Source organism: Phalangium opilio, unplaced genomic scaffold, assembly GCF_054372755.1.
Source record: "Phalangium opilio isolate 3A_F unplaced genomic scaffold, DU_Popi_V2 ptg000209l_1, whole genome shotgun sequence".
In the NCBI taxonomy this organism is placed as follows: Eukaryota; Metazoa; Arthropoda; class Arachnida; order Opiliones; family Phalangiidae; genus Phalangium; species Phalangium opilio.
In genome coordinates, this window is record NW_028324217.1 from 7,817,753 (window position 1) to 7,837,747 (window position 19,995).

The window sequence follows — 19,995 nt, forward strand, 5'->3', positions numbered from 1 at the left end:
GTAATTAAATTTTGAATAATTATGTTTGCTTTACCGTCATACATTTGCACTCTAAAATATAATGACGCATTCAAACACCATATATGCTGTTTTTTCCAGGGCCAAAAAAAAATCATTTAGGGTGTACTTTAACCCCATTTCTATGATCAATTCACGCCATTTACTAAGATTATTTGCAAGTATTAAGGAAATATTAGGCATTTAAGCACCATTTACAGTGGCTTTTAACATCTTTTTTAGACAATCTGTTGAACTTCTAATATTACTTAGTTTAATGGTTTTAAAAGTAGGGAAAAAGTATGCTACCTATGTCACATTATTAAACCAAGTGAAGTGAAATAATTGTTAAATATTTATTATAACCACTACACCACAGACACGTGGTAAGTCTAAGTTTTCAAAGAGATCTAGCTAATTATTACGTCCAATCACGATGGTTAAAACATGGACTCAAACCTGGTACTTCCCCCGTGTGAAGCGGGCGTGATAACCACTACACCATAGATACGTGGTAGCACTGAGTTTTCCAAGAGATCTAGCTAATTCTCATGTCCAATCCCGATGGTCAATATATGTATCTACCAGGGCTCGAACCTGGGACCTTCCGCGTGTCAAGCGGGCGTGATAACCACTACACCATAGATGCGTGGTAGCAATGAGTTTTCCAAGAGATCTAGCTAATTTTTATGTCCAATCACGATGGTCAATACATGTATCTACCAGGGCTCGAACCTGGGACCTTCCGCGTGCGAAGCTGACGTGATAACCACCACACTACAGATACGTAGTAACACTGAGTTTTCCAAGAGATCTAGCTAATTTTTATTTCCAATCCCGATGGTCAATACATGTATCTACCAGGGCTCGAACCTGGGACCCTCCGCGTGTGAAGCGGACGTGATAACCACCACACTACAGATACGTAGTAACACTGAGTTTTCCAAGAGATCTAGCTAATTATTATGTCCAATCACGATGGTCAATCCGTACTTCTGTAATTAAGTAAAATTAACATACTTAGACTTAATTGTTTTGATCAAGCTGGCCGATAGCACACCCTGAATACTTAATTGTTAATTTAAGATAATTCCGAAAAGTACCTTCGCTGTAGTTTTTAAGTTATCGGTGGGGAAAAATCACGAAAAACCCATGTTAATCTCCATAGGAAATTAGCAAAAGCGGGTGAATATTACTTTAACAATACAAAACGGTATCAAGTCATATCTACAAGGGCCTACCGGCCCTGTAGAATATTATTTAGTATTTAAATATTTAGTTTTCACATTGTCCATGTCACGTTAATTTTAGACTGACAACCAATGTAATCTAATTTCTAAAGTTTAGTTAACCAAGGCATAATTCTTACAGGTTGATATTTTGCATTTGATATGGAATTTCCTAAGGCAAATAATGCCGGGTTTAAACTGCGCTGTTTAGCAAAACTCAGTTGAAGCAAATACATTTTTAAAACATCCATGGTTTTGTTTTATTTAATATAGTAAGGTATCAATTCACTTTTAATATCTCAGTTGAAGCAAACACCCTTTTAAGTCCTAAGTTCAATAGAGACAGACAAAGTCATACATTCTATGAGCCCGCCTTACACGTTTTGGAGCTAATCCTAGACATTCAGCTACGTCACTCACCCCATGCTGGCTCGAGTGCGACGAATTTCGGAAGAAAGCCCAAAGTTTGAGAGAGATAGCCCCCCTTGCATTTTGACCACTCATGAGGCATAACTCAAATATCGAGTATGGTTTTCCTGTTTAATTAAATTTTGATTATCCGCCATTCCGCAGTATTATTAGCAATCAATGCTATATTCATAGCAGGGTTCCATCTTGAGAGAACTTCATCACCTATAGGGAGGAAAGTTCTCACATGCAGAACTATACCTCTTTAAGCGAGGGTTGTTGCGTATAAAGTCATTTTTACGGGTTTATAAACTTCTGAAAAAGGCAGAAAGTTTTCAATTCGTACAAATGCATAGGGTATTAAATTAGTTTTGGAGGCTATAATATTCAAGCAGTAGATATAGACGTTCTTGTTAAATTTAATAATCTCTTTTCACTAAGAAACGCGTTTAATCTAATTTGCACTACAGATTTTACAAAAAAAAATTCATTTAGTACTCTAATTTTTTCAAAATAATGATAAAACATGTCACAAAAGCAAGTGCCCCACTTTGGCTTCTCAAGCTGGCCCTACTGTGAGGCCAGTATCTAACCTAGTCTCGTTTTTTAAGAGTATCGCTTAACACCTGTAAGAGTGTCGCCTAACACGTTTAGCATAGTTTTAAGAAGGCACAACACCGCCAGATTACCAATTTCTTTGTTAATTTTATTTAAAGGATAAAACTGTTTTCTTTCATGAATATCATCTTTAAAAAAAGGTTTAACAAGTACGTTTTTCAATAATTTTTTACTGTTTGTATTGACTTTAATATTAAAACATTAACAAGTCGGGAAAACCAAAATATTACCTCTCCGTGTCGAGAAGATTATATAACCTTAAGTATCCAATGAAAACGTCGACCTTTTGCCCTCATCCTTTCCCGCGCTTTGCGCTTCCGCATTTCATCCTTACTCTCAACATTATCTTCCTCCATTTTACATATAAAAATCAAATACTCACAAAAAGAAGTGGCAAAAACCTGCTGGCTCTTTACAACCACTTAATTTGACTTAATATCCAATTTCCAACAACAATAATATACCGGTAGTTTAATTGACAACCTACTAGGATCGAAATTCTCATAAGGAATGGCTCCCGCGGATAAAAAACGGCAATTTTCAACTAGGTGGGCGTTATCTCATAAGATTTGAAAAATATCATTTGTCTTTTTTACCAATGCCTAACCGTTTGGATTTTTTAAAGCAGTCTTAGCACCAAAAAATATTTTTGAATGAGGATAAAAAAGGTCTGTCCTCTCGTAATTTTTTAAGCTTTTATCATGATTACTCTATACAACAGTAACAAGGAGTATAAACGCATTAGTGGAAGCAGTATTTTTTTCCCAAAACAATCTCGCTTATGTTTATGCAATGAATGAAATATATCACAATGCACGGGCCTTGATAGATATAGGAGGCAATGAAGGAAATATATCGCATGCACGGGCCTTGGTAGATATAGGAGGCAATGATAATCTCTCTCTTTGCACGAGAGGTTTATCTTTAATATTTAAATAAATATAATTATTTTTAATTATTTTAATCTTCAATAATTAACATTAATAATAGTTAAATCGTTTAAAATAAAGTTATACTTATTATCTTCTCAAACTTTGCTAATATTGACGTTTAAAGTGAAGGGTACCCCTCTTCCCGCTTTCTTCAAATTTTGGGGTATATATACGATTCGTTTCCATTATAATAGTAAGGAAAAACCGCAAATGCGAAAACCTTTGGTAGCGATCCTACCTTAGGGAGGCTAGACGTTTCTCGTAACCCTAGCTGATCGCCGCGTATATCCTAAAACCAAACGATGATAATGGAGTAGAAGCCAATGATACAGATTGGTGTCTATGTGGAATAGACGGAAGACCAGTGGATGGTGGTGTTAGAAGGCAGTGTAAGTGCAGACGGGTGTCAATGTGGGATTGACAAAGAACAGAAGATGGTGGTGATTAGAAGCCAGTATGTACAGACTGGTGTCCACGTGGAATGGACGAAGACCAGAAGATGGTGGTGATTAGCAGCCAGTAAGAACAGACTAGTGTCCGTGTGGTATGGACAAAGACCAGAAGATTGGTGGTGTGAGAACTCAAGTAGAGGAGCCATTTCCGTGACTGTGAAAGCAGTTCGGAAATGGCGAACACGTTTGCTCCGATACGCAAACTGCGAACGCGGTCACGTGGGTGTAACAACGGACAGACAGACACACACACAGACAGACAGACACACAGACACACAGACAGACACGGCCGTTACAGAACCTCTCCTGGACTACGTCACACGGAGAGGTAACAACGGACAGACAGACACACACACAGACAGACAGACACACAGACACACAGACAGACACGGCCGTTACAGAACCTCTCCTGGACTACGTCACACGGAGAGGTAATGAAAAATAAATGAAAGACCTTATTTAAGAAACCCGCAGTATTATAATTTTTACCTCTCCGAGTGACGTATGTCACGGAGAGGTTCTGTAACGATCGTGTGTGTCTGTGTGTCTGTGTGTCTGTCTGTGTGTGTGTCTGTTGTTACACCCACGTGACCGCGTTCGCAGTTTCCAAATCGGAGCAAACGTGTTCGCCATTTCCGAACTGCTTTCACAGTCACGGAAATGGCTACTCTATTTGAGTTCTCACACCACCATATTCTGGTCTTGGTCCATCCCACACGGACACCAGTCTGTACTTACTGGCTTCTAATCACCACCATCTTATGGCCTTCGTCCATCCCACATGGACACCAGTCTGTACTTACTGGCTTCTAATACCACCATCTTCTGGTCATTGTCCATCCCACATGGACACCAGTCTGTACACACTGGCTTCTAACACCACCATCTTCTGGTCTTTGTTTTTGTCCATACCACATGGACACCAGTCTGTACACCTGGCTTCTACACCACCATCTTCTGGTCTTTGTTTTTGTCCATCCCACATGGACACCAGTCTGCACACCTGGCTTCTACTCCATCGTCATCGTTTGGTTTAAGACATTCGCGGCGATCAGCTAGGGTTACGAGAAACGTCTAGCCTCCCTAGGGTGGGTTGTCCACCAAAGGTTTTCGCAATTGCGGTTGTTCTTGCTTTTAACTGTAGTTCGACACCCTTATATACTACCTATTTGAATAAGGCGAAGCAACCGGCGTATGCTTCATTTCAAACGCCAATATTAGTCAAGTCTCTCAAGAATGTTTAATTGTTCTTTTTTAAAACGATGTAACGTTCAGTAAGGCGAATAACTAACGAAGAAAATATTAAATATTAATTATATTCATTTTAATATTTAAGATAATCTTGTTTCTCAATTCAAAATTAATACGGAAAGAGTTAAAAAGCAGTCTATGTTTTTGTCTGTGTGTGTCCGTCCGTTGTTACAGTAGTGTGCTGCGTTAGAAGTTCGTTTTGTTTTGATGTGTACAGGAATCCTACAGAACCATAATATTCCCTTTATCCTTAATATAAAGTGAATATGTGGAAATATTTTTCGTAATTATGATGCATTTAGTACTTTTGTAGCTTTAAAGCTCTATTTCATTTTGATATTCCAAAACGTTTTTTTAATATTATTATTTAAAATAGATGTTTATATATTACCTAAGCTATACTACATCTATTTATAGCATAATCCTTTCTAAAGTGAATACAAGCACAACGCTACTATGTTGGTCAAATGAACTTTTATTTGTCAATAGGCCTAGTGAAACAAAAAGTAAACGCTTGGGTTTGGATATCGTTTCTGTAATGCAGAGACATTAACGGTTCAGAGTGAGCCGAAAGTTAAGTACGCTTTAGGCTTAGATATTATAATCATGTTGGAAATCTGGGCCGCGTTCAGCAGAGCCCAGCGCTGTTAGCAGTGTCCTACATAACGGGATTTTGTTTTTGAATTTTGACGTCACGGTTCTTAGCGCTGAGCTAGCGCGGTGTTCAAAGAAAATAGTCGGCTTTTTGGATAACGTGGCGTAAAACGTGTAGTTCTCAGCTTGGCGAAAAAACCATGGATGAATTAATACAAATAGCTCTATGGGACTATAGCTATTTAATTGGCGTGAAACCAGTTGATCACGCGAGAATTTTGAGAGATATGCTAGTTTCTAATTTTAATTATAAAAGTTGTTATCTATCTCTATAAATATGTTATCATACAATTTTTGTTAAGCCTTGGTACCTTGCACGCTTTATTGCGCTAGCGTCATTTATAAAACGCCGATGACCGGAGAAAAGCTATGACGACAGAGCTCACCGGTAAACATTTCCAAAATCCGCTGTCTTTTTTGGTGAGCTATGACGACAGAGCTCACCGGTAAACATTTCCAAAATCCGCTGTCTTTTTTGGTGAGCTCTGCTGAACGCAGCCCAGACCAGTGAAAGGTCTGATCGTAATCGGATAATAGCTTCGTGTTTTCATGCTTTTTATGGTACGCATTTACTTTCAGTGTGTGTAGCCACAAATAAGCTTTGGTGTTATGTAACGTTAACAGTCATGTTGACAAACTAAGAAAATCGTTGAGGTGAAACGAGAGGATAGTGTTTATATGGCAACCCTGTTGTGAATATGGCTTTGAACATAGAGGGCATACAGTTGAGGAGTAGAAAATTGGGCCTTTACAAACACGTAAAGGTAGTATCCCTCTCTTCATTTCCCGTTTCTCCCCCATCGGATGATTTTAATGTGTACAAGTATATCATTATTGGATGTAAAATGTCGTCTGATTTACAGTATATTTGCTATGCTTTGTATACTGCTTTAATATTTCATAAATTTTAACTTAAGAAACATTTCCATATCTGGGTAAATAAGTTTGTAAGTAGTCGTCTTGACTCGGAGAGGTAATATTTTGGTTTTCCCAACTTGTTCATGTTTAATTTCAAACGGTGTTTTAATAGTGTTATTTTACACCGAATTTACACTTTAAATTGGTCCCAAAAAACTCAAGGTAATAAAACACTCTTTTGGGTGTTTTTACGGTGTTTACACCGTTTTAACACTTTTTTAACACTTCCATTTCTTAGAGTGTATGCATTGTAAAGGCGTTACACTCTAAGAAATTGGAGTGTGATTTAACACCTTTATAAGTACTTTATATGGGTCCAAATTTGACACCGTTACAGGTGTACATTTACACCCCTGAAGGGATTTAATCACACTTACACTAAAAAAAAATGGGGTGTGCTTTAACACCTTTAAAAGTAGTTTATATGGGTCCAAATTTGACACCGTTACAGGTGTTCATTTACACCCCTGAAAGGGTTTAATAACACTTATTTGAGCAATTGGTGGCAAAGATAAGTATAAAATTGTGCAACAGAGGTGCAGTTTAACACCTTTTTAACTCTTATATCGCACTGAAAGTGAATTTTTACTCTCATATTAGTGTTGTGCAACTCCTTAAAGGGTGCGGCATAGCACCTTTCAGAGTGTCGCTTCACACCTTTAAGAGTGGGAGATTTTTTGGTAGAAATTCTAGTACTTTTCCTAGACTTAAAGGCCGGGAAACGGCGAGAAGGGTTCTTGTCAAACTGAAAACCGTGCATCGAACTAACAATGGGCGACCGTGCTTCAAAATTTTTAGGGGTTCTTGTCAAACTGAAAGCCGTGCAAAGCGGTTATTGTCAAACTGAAGATAAACAATGGACAGTCTCTTAAATGGGGGATGCAAAAAGTCGGGGAAACAAAATTTAAGAGACTGTCCATTGTTTATCTTCAGTTTGACAAGAACCGCTTTGAACGGCTTTCAGTTTGACAAGAACCCCTAAAAAGTTGGAAGCACGGTCGCCCATTGTTAGTTCGATGCACGGTTTTCAGTTTGACAAGAACCCTTCTCGCCGTTTCCCGGCCTTTAAGAGCAAAACCGATGACGTAAAAAAACTATAGTAGCTACATTTTGACCACTCATGAGGCATAACTCAAATATCGAGTATGTTTTCCTGTTTAATTAAATTTTGATTATCCGCCATTCCGCAGTATTATTAGCAATCAGTGCTATATTCATAGCAGGGTTCTTCCTTGAGAGAACTTCATCACCTATTCTATGAGAGCGGTAGCTCTCTTAGATAAGACTTCATACTGCTCTTAATGTATAAGGAGGGTTTTTTGTTTGGATGTAACTTTTTTTGTATTGTATTAACTGTTTTGAAAAAAATCCACAGAACTACAATTCTGGCCCTGAATATGTGGTTAAAATTTCAAAGAGATCCATTAATTAGTTTATTTTATAAAAAATAAAGTTGCTAAGGGTGGTTTTCATTTCCATAAAATTAATCAGCCCTTTTGACGAAAAACTGGAAATTTCCCATAGAAATAACATGGGATTTTTTTCGAAAACAGCCATTTTGTCCAGGCACTTATAGACATAACTATACATTTGTTAGACTTGAAAACGGTTTTAAATGAAAGGTACAACATTTTACTTTGCGCTAAGCAATTTTCATTAATTATAATTAAGTCTAAGTGTGTTTAATTTAAAATTTTTAAAACCATTCCAATCTGCGATATTTTAGCATGGATAAGAGTCAGTTTATGATAATAGCACGGTTAAGGCTATTTGGTCCAATTTTCGTAGGGGTTAAAAAACAAGAGAACCTAAGTTTGTGTTAGCTAACAAGTTAAGTTGGAAAAACACCCCACACATATATATATTAAGTAAACAAGATTACCTACGACTGGAAATTAAGCTAGATTACTTACGACTGGAAATTAAGCTAGATTACTTACGACTGGTAATTAAGCTAGATTACCGACGACTGGTAATTAAGCTAGATTACCAACGACTGGTAATTAAGCTAGATTACCAACGACTGGTAATTAAGCTAGATTACCAACGACTGGTAATTAAGCTAGATTATCAACGACTGGTAAATAAGCTAGATTACCTACGACTGGTAATTAAGCTAGATTACCTACGACTGGTAATTAAGCTAGATTACCGACGACTGGTAATTAAGCTAGATTACCGACGACTGGTAATTAAGCTAGATTACCTACGACTGGTAATTAAGCTAGATTACCGACGACTGGTAAGTAAGCTAGATTACCGACGACTGGTAACTAGGCTAGATTACCGCCGACTGGTAAGTAAGCTAGATTACCGACGACTGGTAACTAGGTTAGATTACTGCCGACTGGTAGCTAGGCTAGATTACCGCCGACTGGTAATTAAGCTAGATTACCGACGACTCGTAATTAAGCTAGATTAAAGACGGCTGGTAATTAAGCCGGATTACCGACGGCTGGTAATTAAGCCGGATTACCGACGACTGGTAATTAAGCTAGATTACCGACGACTGGTAATTAAGCTAGATTACCACCGACTGGTAATTAAGCTAGATTAAAGACGGCTGGTAATTAAGCCGGATTACTGACGACTGGTAATTAAGCTAGATTACCGACGACTGGTAATTAAGCTAGATTACCGACGGTAGGTAATTAAGTTAGATTACCGACGACTGGTAATTAAGCTAGATTACCTACTAGATTACCGGCGACTGGTAATTAAGCTAGATTACCTACTAGATTACCGGCGACTGGTAATTAAGCTAGATTACCGGCGACTGGTAATTAAGCTAGATTACCGGCGACTGGTAATTAAGCTAGATTACCGACGACTGGTAACTAAGGTAGATTACCGACGACTGGTAACTAAGGTAGATTACCGATGACTGGTAACTAAGCTAGATTACCGACGACTGGTAATTAAGCTAGATTAAAGACGGCTGGTAATTAAGCTATATTAAAGACGGCTGGTAATTAAGCCGGATTACCGACGACTGGAAATTAAGCTAGATTACCGACGACTGGAAATTAAGCTAGATTACCGACGACTGGTAATTAAGCTAGATTACCGACGACTGGTAATAAAGCTAGATTACCGACGACTGGTAATTAAGCTAGATTACCGACGACTGGTAACTAAGGTAGATTACCGACGACTGGTAACTAAGCTAGATTACCGACGACTGGTAATTAAGCTAGATTAAAGACGGCTGGTAATTAAGCTATATTAAAGACGGCTGGTAATTAAGCCGGATTACCGACGACTGGAAATTAAGCTAGATTACCGACGACTGGAAATTAAGCTAGATTACCGACGACTGGTAATTAAGCTAGATTACCGACGACTGGTAATAAAGCTAGATTACCGACGACTGGTAATTAAGCTAGATTACCGACGACTGGTAACTAAGCTAGATTACTGACGACTGGTAATTAAGCTAGATTACCGACGACTGGTAATTAAGCTAGATTACCGACGACTGGTAATTAAGCTAGATTAAAGACGGCTGGTAATTAAGCCGGATTACTGACGACTGGTAATTAAGCTAGATTACCGACGACTGGTAATTAAGCTAGATTACCTACGACTGGTAATTAAGCTAGATTACCGACGGCAGGTAATTAAGCTAGATTACCGACGGCAGATTAATAAGCCGGATTAACGACGGCTGGTAATAAAGCTTTTTCTCTCCTGTGTTTTCTAAACAATTTTAGTTAATATGAAGACTGAAGTAACAGATATTAATAAAAACTGTCATTGTAGACAAAGACCGGAAAGTGTAAAAGATAAGTTTAGAAAATTAACTGCCTGAAGAAACAGATATTCAAATTTTCACTTTTGAAGACATGATTATAAAACATCAATTATTTTAAAAAATTCTTATCTTACTTTTTTTCACCAAAATTTCATTTTCCCAAAATATTTCTCAACATTATTTACCCATGTATTTTGTTCTCAATAGTAGTTCAAGAAAAAATGGCACCTAGAAGAATTTAAGGGATACTACCTTGATACTAGGTTTTACTTTCGACTAACATTTGCTATTAGGATATTCAAATACTTGGATATCTGAAATGATTTCTCTTGAAGAGTTTAAATTTTTTTATTTTAAAATTGGAAATATTGCGAAGCGGAAAGTAACATAGGCCTTTTCATTGTGGTTTAGTAATTGTGTCGAAAATATCTATAGATTGATCGTGATCTTTGAGAGCTATACAGCACGTTAATATTTAATACTTCGAAAACATTACAATTGAAGAATACGTTTTTTAAGTTTTCATACGGTTTTATTTTATCAGCTTTCAACGATTTTCTGTCCATTTTATACTCTTTATAGGGCCGAATTTTCTACCCAATTGTAAATTTTTGATAGAAAGTAAAATGTAACACGTACTATTTTTAAAATGATGCGCATGTTTCTGGTTAAAATATTGTTCTGAAGTAATTTTGGTGAAAAAAAGTAAGATAAGAATTTTTTAAAATAATTGATGTTTTATAATCATGTCTTCAAAAGTGAAAATTTGAATATCTGTTTCTTCAGGCAGTTAATTTTCTAAACTTATCTTTTACACTTTCCGGTCTTTGTCTACAATGACAGTTTTTATTAATAGGGAGGAAAGTTCTCACATGCAGAACTATACCTCTTTAAGCGAGGGTTGTTGCGTTACGGGTTTATAAACATCCGAAAAAGGCAGAAAGTTTTCACTTCGTACAAATACATAGGGTATTAAATTAGTTTTGGAGGTTATACTATTCAAGCAGTAGATATAGACGTTCTTGTTAAATTTAATAATCTCTTTTCACTAAGAGTTTTTCGAGCACCAGAAACGCGTTTAATCTAATTTGCACTACAGATTTTACAAAAAAAAAATCCATTTAGTACTCTACTTTTTCTCAAAATAATGATAAAACATGTCACAAAAGCAAGTGCCCCACTTTGGCTTCTCAAGCTGGCCCTACTGTGAGGCCAGTATCTAACCTAGTCTCGTTTTTTAAGAGTATCGCTTAACACCTGTAAGAGTGTCGCCTAACACGTTTAGCATAGTTTTATGAAGGTACAACACCGCCAGATTACCAATTTCTTTGTTAATTTTATTTAAAGGATAAAACTGTTTTCTTTCATGAATATCATCTTTAAAAAAAGGTTTAACAAGTACGTTTTTCAATAATTTTTTACTGTTTGTATTGACTTTAATATTAAAACATTAATGAAAAATAAATGAAAGACCTTATTTAAGAAACCCGTAGTAATATAATTTTTCATGTTTAATTTCGAACGGTGTTTTAAAAGTGTTATTTTACACCGAATTTACACTTTAAATTGGCCTCTAAAAACTCAAGGTAATAAAACACTCTTTTGGGTGTTTTTACGGTGTTTACACCGTTTTAACACCTTTTTAACACTTCCATTTCTTAGAGTGTAGATAAGTGGCAATAAGTCGCAAGATGACTTGGTCCAATTAGCTAGCTCAACTTATTGTTAGTTCATAATTTAATAAAAAAAGTGAATATTTACGTTATAATACAGATTTTTACCTCTCCGTGTGACGTAGTCCAGGAGAGGTTCTGTAACGGCCGTGTCTGTCTGTGTGTCTGTGTGTGTGTCTGTCTGTCCGTTGTTACACCCACGTGACCGCGTTCGCAGTTTGCGTATCGGAGCAAACGTGTTCGCCATTTCCGAACTGCTTTCACAGTCACGGAAATGGCTCCTCTACTTGAGTTCTCACACCACCAATCTTCTGGTCTTTGTCCATACCACACGGACACTAGTCTGTTCTTACTGGCTGCTAATCACCACCATCTTCTGGTCTTCGTCCATTCCACGTGGACACTAGTCTGTACATACTGGCTTCTAATCACCACCATCTTCTGTTCTTTGTCAATCCCACATTGACACCCGTCTGCACTTACACTGCCTTCTAACACCACCATCCACTGGTCTTCCGTCTATTCCACATAGACACCAATCTGTATCATTGGCTTCTACTCCATTATCATCGTTTGGTTTTAGGATATACGCGGCGATCAGCTAGGGTTACGAGAAACGTCTAGCCTCCCTAAGGTAGGATCGCTACCAAAGGTTTTCGCATTTGCGGTTTTTCCTTACTATTATAATGGAAACGAATCGTATATATACCCCAAAATTTGAAGAAAGCGGGAAGAGGGGTACCCTTCACTTTAAACGTCAATATTAGCAAAGTTTGAGAAGATAATAAGTATAACTTTATTTTAAACGATTTAACTATTATTAATGTTAATTATTGAAGATTAAAATAATTAAAAATAATTATATTTATTTAAATATTAAAGATAAACCTCTCGTGCAAAGAGAGAGATTATCATTGCCTCCTATATCTACCAAGGCCCGTGCATGCGATATATTTCCTTCATTGCCTCCTATATCTATCAAGGCCCGTGCATTGTGATATATTTCATTCATTGCATAAACATAAGCGAGATTGTTTTGGGAAAAAAATACTGCTTCCACTAATGCGTTTATACTCCTTGTTACTGTTGTATAGAGTAATCATGATAAAAGCTTAAAAAATTACGAGAGGACAGACCTTTTTTATCCTCATTCAAAAATATTTTTTGGTGCTAAGACTGCTTTAAAAAATCCAAACGGTTAGGCATTGGTAAAAAAGACAAATGATATTTTTCAAATCTTATGAGATAACGCCCACCTAGTTGAAAATTGCCGTTTTTTATCCGCGGGAGCCATTTCTTATGAGAATTTCGATGCTAGTAGGTTGTCAATTAAACTACCGGTATATTATTGTTGTTGGAAATTGGATATTAAGTCAAATTAAGTGGTTGTAAAGAGCCAGCAGGTTTTTGCCACTTCTTTTTGTGAGTATTTGATTTTTATATGTAAAATGGAGGAAGATAATGTTGAGAGTAAGGATGAAATGCGGGAGCGCAAAGCGCGGGAAAGGATGAGGGCAAAAGGTCGACGTTTTCATTGGATACTTAAGGTTATATAATCTTCTCGACACGGAGAGGTAATATTTTGGTTTTCCCGACTTGTAAAATATATTTTCCCCCACGTTTTAATCACAATTTACACATAGTTTTTTTTACTAAATAATGAAGGTTCAAGTTCACGAGTTTTCATTATTAAATGAGAGAAGGTTGTCTTTAAGATTCAAAATTATCATTTCTTAGTACTGTTATTAAGTAAGAAAACTAAGATTAAATCTGAATGGTTATGTTTACTTTTACGAAGTGAACGAACACCTTACCATATTAGAAAGCGCGTATAGAAAGATTATGATCTAAATTTAGGAAATCATGATCTGTTTCATAAAATTTCCTTCGGGTCCTGAAATAGTTTTGAGACATGCAATTCTTATTTTTCAAAAAAAAACCTAGTTTACGTGTTTTGTTGATTGCTGGCTTGCGTAACTTTAGTTCTGATTAAAAATTCAAACGAAAGCGCAACAAATGTTAAAAGCAGTCCTCCAATAGCGAAATAGAAAGTGCTTTTCAAATCTATCATTGAAATATACGACGCTCCGTCAGTTGGTTCGGTTATCAGTTGACGCTTGATTTGCATTGGTCTTAATGTTTCTTCCTCCCATTTGTGAAACAATCCACTGTCCCTCAGAAACAGAATTCTTGAAAGCAATTATAAAATATATTGAGGATTTGCACAACATAATTTCCCCTTTTAAACCTAATCCTGTTGCGGAGACTAAAAATATTTATTCACAGTAAATGATAAGAAAACCCGCAATTGCGTGAACCAAGGTGGAAGCCCCGCCATTGGGAGGCTGGACATTTCTAACTGCGAACGCGGTGACCGACAGACAGACAGACAAACACACACACGTCCAGTGTAAAGGTCCGTCGCAAGCTACGTAACGCTCGCACGCGCGGTACGTCGCTTCGCTCGGATCCACATTGCAGACATTGGGTTCAAAGCTAAGCTCGCAAGCCCTTGCAAACCTCGCGAAAATCCTTGCCGTGTCAAAATTTTTTGCGAAGATTGCAGCCTCGCAGCCAATCAGAAAGCTCCTGGTTGGCGCTGTGGATTCGAGTCATCTTCACGAAAACAAAAATGAGTCCGGTTAATAGTGTTTTGCGTAAACGACAGGTAAGCAACAAGTTGAGGATATTTTCGCTTTTGTTACTTAATCACCGGAAAAGAAAATGCAGGAGTTGGAGAATATGGGTACGTGAAGTTTTTGCAGAGAGAGAAAGAGCCGGTGATTACCATGATTTAATTCCAAAACTTTTAAGTTATATAAAGAGCTTTATGATGATTCCCGTTATGTTCAATATTGTCTACTAACCCCTTCTCAGTTTGATTATTTATTAAGGTCTGAAGTTAACCCGGATGTAACGTTTAGCCATTGAAGCTCTCGGATTTGCTGCAAAGTTTGTCAAAAAAGCTGCCCCAGCAGAAAGGACACTCGTGCGGGATATGTAAGATAATAAAAAAGTGAAACAATAGGGGCTAAAAAAGCGAGCATGAGGTAAAAAATTCTTTACTAGAAGCCATACCTCCAGTTCTAGGCGAGACTGATAAATATTAACTTAACAGTAGAACTCGCAGGAGACAGCTTAAGTCTTTCGAACTTCGAAGGGTATAGTTATCCCCTAGCACCATCCCTAAACCACCGCACCATCGAGCGCTTCGGAGGCAGGAGGCGGAGTCTATTTACCCTTTTTTGTGGCTTCAACTAGAGTTCGTTCTGGTGGAGTCACCAAATAAGTGCTTACTTAAAAAAAATCAAAATCGGAATGATGGGGATGAAAAGCCCCGAACACACGGTATTCCTGTCGCCATACATTGCCAAAGCTAGGAAGAGAGACCTTGAAAAGTCAGTGCAATACTCGTGCGAGGGGAGATTCTCCCCCGCACGAGTAATAAGGGCCTACCTTTGCTAATGTCAGCGTCGTACCGCGCGCGAACGTTACGTAGCTTGCGAAGCGAAAAAAAGCCATAGTGTAAACGGCTCTTTAATACCTGTCCATGACGCCATCGTCACTTGGAGAGGTAAAATCCCGTAAAGACTTACATTTTAGAGAACGGCTTCGTGCAAGTGAAATTTCTTTTCGTTGCCAATGCCATGTAGTTTGTTAACAACGGTTCTTCTACCCTGTAGTACGAATTCAATTCTTTGTTCATATTATGCATGTACATGTCGAATGCATTCGAGCTCCAAAAAAATGCTATTTTTCCATCCATGAATTTTGGCCAGAAGTCCAATCCATTGGTTTCTATTAGCGATTCTTGAAATATTTTACTGTGTTCCGTACTGGTACCATGTTGCTTAGAGCGAAAAAATGAATTGTTAAATTTAAAAACAATATTATTTGTCGTTAGTTTCATTACGTTTTTGGATATATAACTATAGTATAACGAATTTTTTTGAGCCCCGATTTTCATTTCGCTATTTTGAATGACTTCGGCCAGTTGATCTAAGGTATCTATTCGATCTTTATCAATGTTGCTGACCGTTGAAGTTAACTCGGAACCATATAGCATCACGAATAACTTGGTAGTAAGTAAACAGATGGTCACTATTAAAGTCACGACTAATCTTGGAGCGTGGTTAAAGGTCTCCATATTGACACCTGTGATGGAAGTATACTCATCCATAAAATTATGAAACTATTTATGTATTATGTGATGTAAGAGAGTTATAGCCAGAAACTTATGGCTAAGCCTTATTTAATTTACTTTGGTTGGACAAGGATCCTAGAAAGTAGAAAAACAACGAAATAAACTTCGCATTCTTCCGAAATAAGAGACTAAGAATTAAAACTACGAGCAATTCGGAAATGGTCACATAAATCCATGTCTGAAACGAAATGTTTAAGGGTTTTAGCACCTCTATATGAGATCTCTAATGCTTCTATGCGGAGACTCCGAGATGATCTAGGCCCGTGCCTATCGAGAAGCGAGAATATTTTTTTAACTAATTTAGTTCGCCGTATTTCGTAGTATCGTAAAATAAAAATAAGTTCAGCCTCTTGACCCCGTCAACTGCTACAACATTAGGGCAAGGCATAGACGTAGAGCGGTGAAGCCGAAGTCGCGGATAGTAAGAAAACGATTTAGAAAATTTCCGAAGACCTTTATTAAACAATCGTGCCAAAGAAGTAAAGGATAAAATAGCTAAGGTTAAAAAAATTAAAGGTTACAATGGTATAATAAAACTGTGAATTAGCAACTTCAAGAAGTTTTGTTTTACTAAAAAAATAACCATGTTAAAATCTCATAATTAATTTTGTTGTCCACACAATCTAACCAAAAGATTCAATAAAAAAATAAATAGCCCCTAAAACAATGACGTTAATTTAAGGGTGAAACCTTTCTCCTTCATAAAATTTTTATAATTGGCCCCTAAAATATCAACGATAATTTATGGAAGACCCCGGTCGCAACGTTAATAAAAGTGCCATATAGGTTGAAAATATTTCCTCAATGAAACTGGATATTTCCACACATAAAAATCGACACGCACGGGCCTAAATCATCTCGGAGGCTCCGTTCTATGTGACCGATTAATAGCGGCAAAAGCGACATATTTCTATGTCGCTTCTGATAGCGGTACATTCCAGATCAGCTTAGTTTACCAGTCGGTAACTTTTAGTAATGTTTTTAAGACGTCATAGCTGTAAAAATCTCTGCCACTGCGTCATTCTTCGTTTTTGCCTGCTAATACGTTAATTTCCAGGCGTTTAACTCACGTTAAAGCTGTACGTTTTGCGAAGAAACGTTAATGTTATATTTAATTATAATAACAATTCCTTAGCGAGGCTACCTGTTTTACCTTAGGCTGTGGATAAAGGTGATCTAAAATTGGACGAGAATAATAATTTATCCGTAAATGGCAACCATATATGTCCCGGAAATACGACGAGGGTTCGCGAGATATTGGCGCTGTACTCTCCATAAGCATGGGTCGTCACGGCAGGGATAAGGGAGTTGAGATGGATTGGAAATGATGATGGGCGACCTGCGGCACCGTATCTCTCCCAATGTACCTCGCGCACGCCCCTACCCTTCGGTAGGCGATTGCTAAGTGCTGCCGCGTAGCACCATTTTATTTGTATGAGAACTAGCTTCTATCTTTAAGATAGAGGGAGCGTCCTTTACAATTTCGTCCGGTACGACCCTACCTAACCGCTGAGGATGCTGGGAGGACTACGGTGCCGTAGGTGGGGTACAGAGGCAACGCTATAGGTATGGGGGTTTCCACTCCATTCCTCTCTCCTTCAAGGTCACGGTGTTGCTAAGAGCAAGCATTCTTTATACAAGTTGAATAAGCAAAATATTACCTCTCAGAGTCTCATTTCATATTTCTATTGCTATTTATTGAAAAGCCACACCAATTAAAACTATACCAATGAATTATTCGAGTGTTATAAAAAGTACTATACAACTAGGAGTGAATTTTGGAACAACATTCTAAAATTCTCTGGATGCTCGCTAATTTGTTCTTACAACAGCTGAATTCCGCAATTATGAAACGAAGTTCATTCGCACAGGCAATGGGTATAGTGGTATATTTATCGTAGAGGTGCGTCTCCCGTTGGCAGATTTGGGGAAAAGAAGCCATCGCCTAGTGTAAAGTCCATCTCTAACGCTAAGCCGATTTGGCAATTTAATAGACCTACATATCATAGTAGGGCATACCTCTATTCTGTTTATCTTTAAATGAAAATGACGCAGCAGTCTCTAATTGATTCCTGCATCAACAATACCGATACTAAAACTACAAATATGAAGAATATTTTAATCGGTTATGGTATAAACAAAGCTAACCGAAGTACCGCATTTAAACGGTCATATAAGTGAGCACGTATAAGAAGGAGAGTCAAAGAGGGAAGGTAACTATAACGTCCCAGCCCGATATCTCTCTCACGCGCACCTACCTCAGCACACAGCCGAGGAGCCAGACGTCACGTGATCCGTTAAGAAGGAAATTCAAAAAAGGTAAACAGGAAAAGAGAGTTAGAGGCTCACACCAGAGATCAGCGTCTTTAAATGTAGCCTCGGCCGTAATACTGGCCGTAAACAATTTCGCTGTTATTTTCTCCTCTCTGTTGCGCCGATGCGAAACTCTGATACCGAGCCACAGCTAAGTACCTGTTTTGATAGGGTAAGGGGGGGGGCTGACGGTGAATTTTGGTCTAACCGAGACTCATTCCCATACGTGCTCACGGGTCACATTGACATATTGATATTACCATGTGGTGAAACGGTTTTAGAAAAAGATAGCCCTCTGGATGGGTTCGTTTGCCTGATCTGACGTGAAAACGAAAAATTCCGTGTGCATGCGGATGCGCAAATTCTACAGCTTGAAATCTTTGATAAGAAAGTGCCAAGGCCCCAAAACCAAAATCAAATTCCTGTGTGAATTAAAATTTGGAGTATTAATTCGATACATGAACATGTATACAGTGACATAGAGACGTGGCTGGGGCGGTGACACTTCTGAGATTTCTTGTACATATCAAGTATGCGCCCATAAATGATAGAGAAGTAATCCAATGCCACGCAAGATTTCCCAAACTGTTTTTCTCTCCGCCATAAATGCTGATTCAACTTACATTTCTATCTAAACCACCAACGAGTCCAGTCCAAGTACCATTTGGTAACAAAATTCCCCAATCGAAAAGGTTCATTTTGATAACACTGTAGCTGAGATTATAAAATCAAAGTTTTAATGGTAACAGGGATAGATTTAATTTCAGAAGTAGGAATGGAGAACGGTTAGTATTTACTTCAGTCCGACTCATAGCCCAGTATAGAACCCCTCCCTTCAACACGTACGAAAATTTAAAATAATCTTATTGGCTCACTTAAACTACGTTTTGATGACGTTGCTGACGGGGACGGCGAAAAATACGTAATTCATTTTTACTTCTGTCGCTATGACCCACCTCTTCTTTCATACCCCTCCGTCCCATGTTAGAGTTTCGAAAAAAAAAATTTACTCTGGCCCGGACGTTTCATTATTTATCCCTTCATCTCTAACCAGAAAGTAGCGAGTTCTCGCTTTCAAAATGTCAAAACAAAATTGTCTTTATTCCCAATTTAGTGTATTCACCTGCAATCCTAACTGGTCTCTTTATTTTCACCATGCTATTACTCAGCGAGGGTTTCAAATTATACAGGGTGTTTCTGAAAAGTCCATCACAAATTAAGGGGCGTGTTTATGGGACCAAACTGAGCGGAAAGTACCAAAGAACATGGGGTGTACAACATTTTGTTACGGAGATATGGCCTTCCAAACATTCGCCCCTAAAACAAGGAAATATCCAAAAATGAGGAGTAACACTTAAGACCGACTAACCAGCTTGTTTAAATTTACTAGACAATTTCAATAGCCTTTAATCGAACAATTGATTTCTACCTTTACTAATCAGAAGCGTATAAATGAGTAGAAGTATGCCTACGGTGGTAATGTAAAATTAATCCCAAGTGACATGATGTTTCAAGATCTTCCCAGCACCAAGTAAAATGGTTCTGATTGAAGGGACTTTTATTAGCACAGCGTAAACAACGTTATTTTCAGG

At 37.8% G+C, this 19,995-nt stretch overlaps 1 protein-coding gene, 2 long non-coding RNA genes and 3 other non-coding genes across 6 annotated transcripts; all 6 read right to left on the reverse strand.

Moving 5' to 3' along the window:
- Positions 1-573: 573 nt before the first annotated feature.
- On the reverse strand, positions 574-646 carry TRNAV-GAC (transfer RNA valine (anticodon GAC)). Its single transcript has one exon. It is a non-coding gene; the product is annotated as a tRNA-Val (tRNA).
- Positions 647-711: 65 nt separating this feature from the next.
- TRNAA-CGC (transfer RNA alanine (anticodon CGC)) lies at positions 712-784 on the reverse strand. Its single transcript has one exon. It is a non-coding gene; the product is annotated as a tRNA-Ala (tRNA).
- Positions 785-849: 65 nt separating this feature from the next.
- TRNAV-CAC (transfer RNA valine (anticodon CAC)) lies at positions 850-922 on the reverse strand. Its single transcript has one exon. It is a non-coding gene; the product is annotated as a tRNA-Val (tRNA).
- Positions 923-13,572: 12,650 nt separating this feature from the next.
- On the reverse strand, positions 13,573-17,366 carry LOC149618816 (uncharacterized). The gene is made up of 6 exons (XM_089854532.1): positions 17,244-17,366; positions 16,148-16,268; positions 15,800-16,041; positions 15,483-15,736; positions 13,836-14,075; positions 13,573-13,780 (listed from the first exon to the last, which is right to left on the reverse strand). The coding sequence occupies exons 1-6, from the start codon at positions 17,364-17,366 to the stop codon at positions 13,705-13,707; spliced, it is 1,056 nt and encodes a 351-aa protein (XP_089710658.1). The 3' UTR covers positions 13,573-13,704.
- On the reverse strand, positions 14,086-15,294 carry LOC149618817 (uncharacterized). The gene is made up of 3 exons (XR_016375506.1): positions 15,253-15,294; positions 14,965-15,182; positions 14,086-14,831 (listed from the first exon to the last, which is right to left on the reverse strand). It is a non-coding gene; the product is annotated as an uncharacterized LOC149618817 (long non-coding RNA).
- A 657-nt stretch (positions 17,367-18,023) lies between the features above and the next one.
- On the reverse strand, positions 18,024-19,151 carry LOC149618818 (uncharacterized). Its single transcript, XR_016375503.1, has 3 exons — positions 19,027-19,151; positions 18,664-18,825; positions 18,024-18,188 (listed from the first exon to the last, which is right to left on the reverse strand). It is a non-coding gene; the product is annotated as an uncharacterized LOC149618818 (long non-coding RNA).
- Between the last annotated feature and the right edge of the window lie 844 nt (positions 19,152-19,995).

What these genes read in the sequence shown, in the direction of transcription:
- LOC149618816 (XM_089854532.1), bottom strand. Translation starts at nt 17,366, where the DNA reads ATGGAGAGTACAGCGCCAATATCTCGCGAACCCTCGTCGTATTTCCGG. An exon ending in AGGATCCTTGTCCAACCAAA is followed by an intron (nt 16,042 to 16,147) that starts GTAAATTAAATA and finishes CTTCCATCACAG; the next exon opens with GTGTCAATATGGAGACCTTT. An exon ending in ATAGTTATATATCCAAAAAC is followed by an intron (nt 15,737 to 15,799) that starts GTAATGAAACTA and finishes TTTCGCTCTAAG; the next exon opens with CAACATGGTACCAGTACGGA.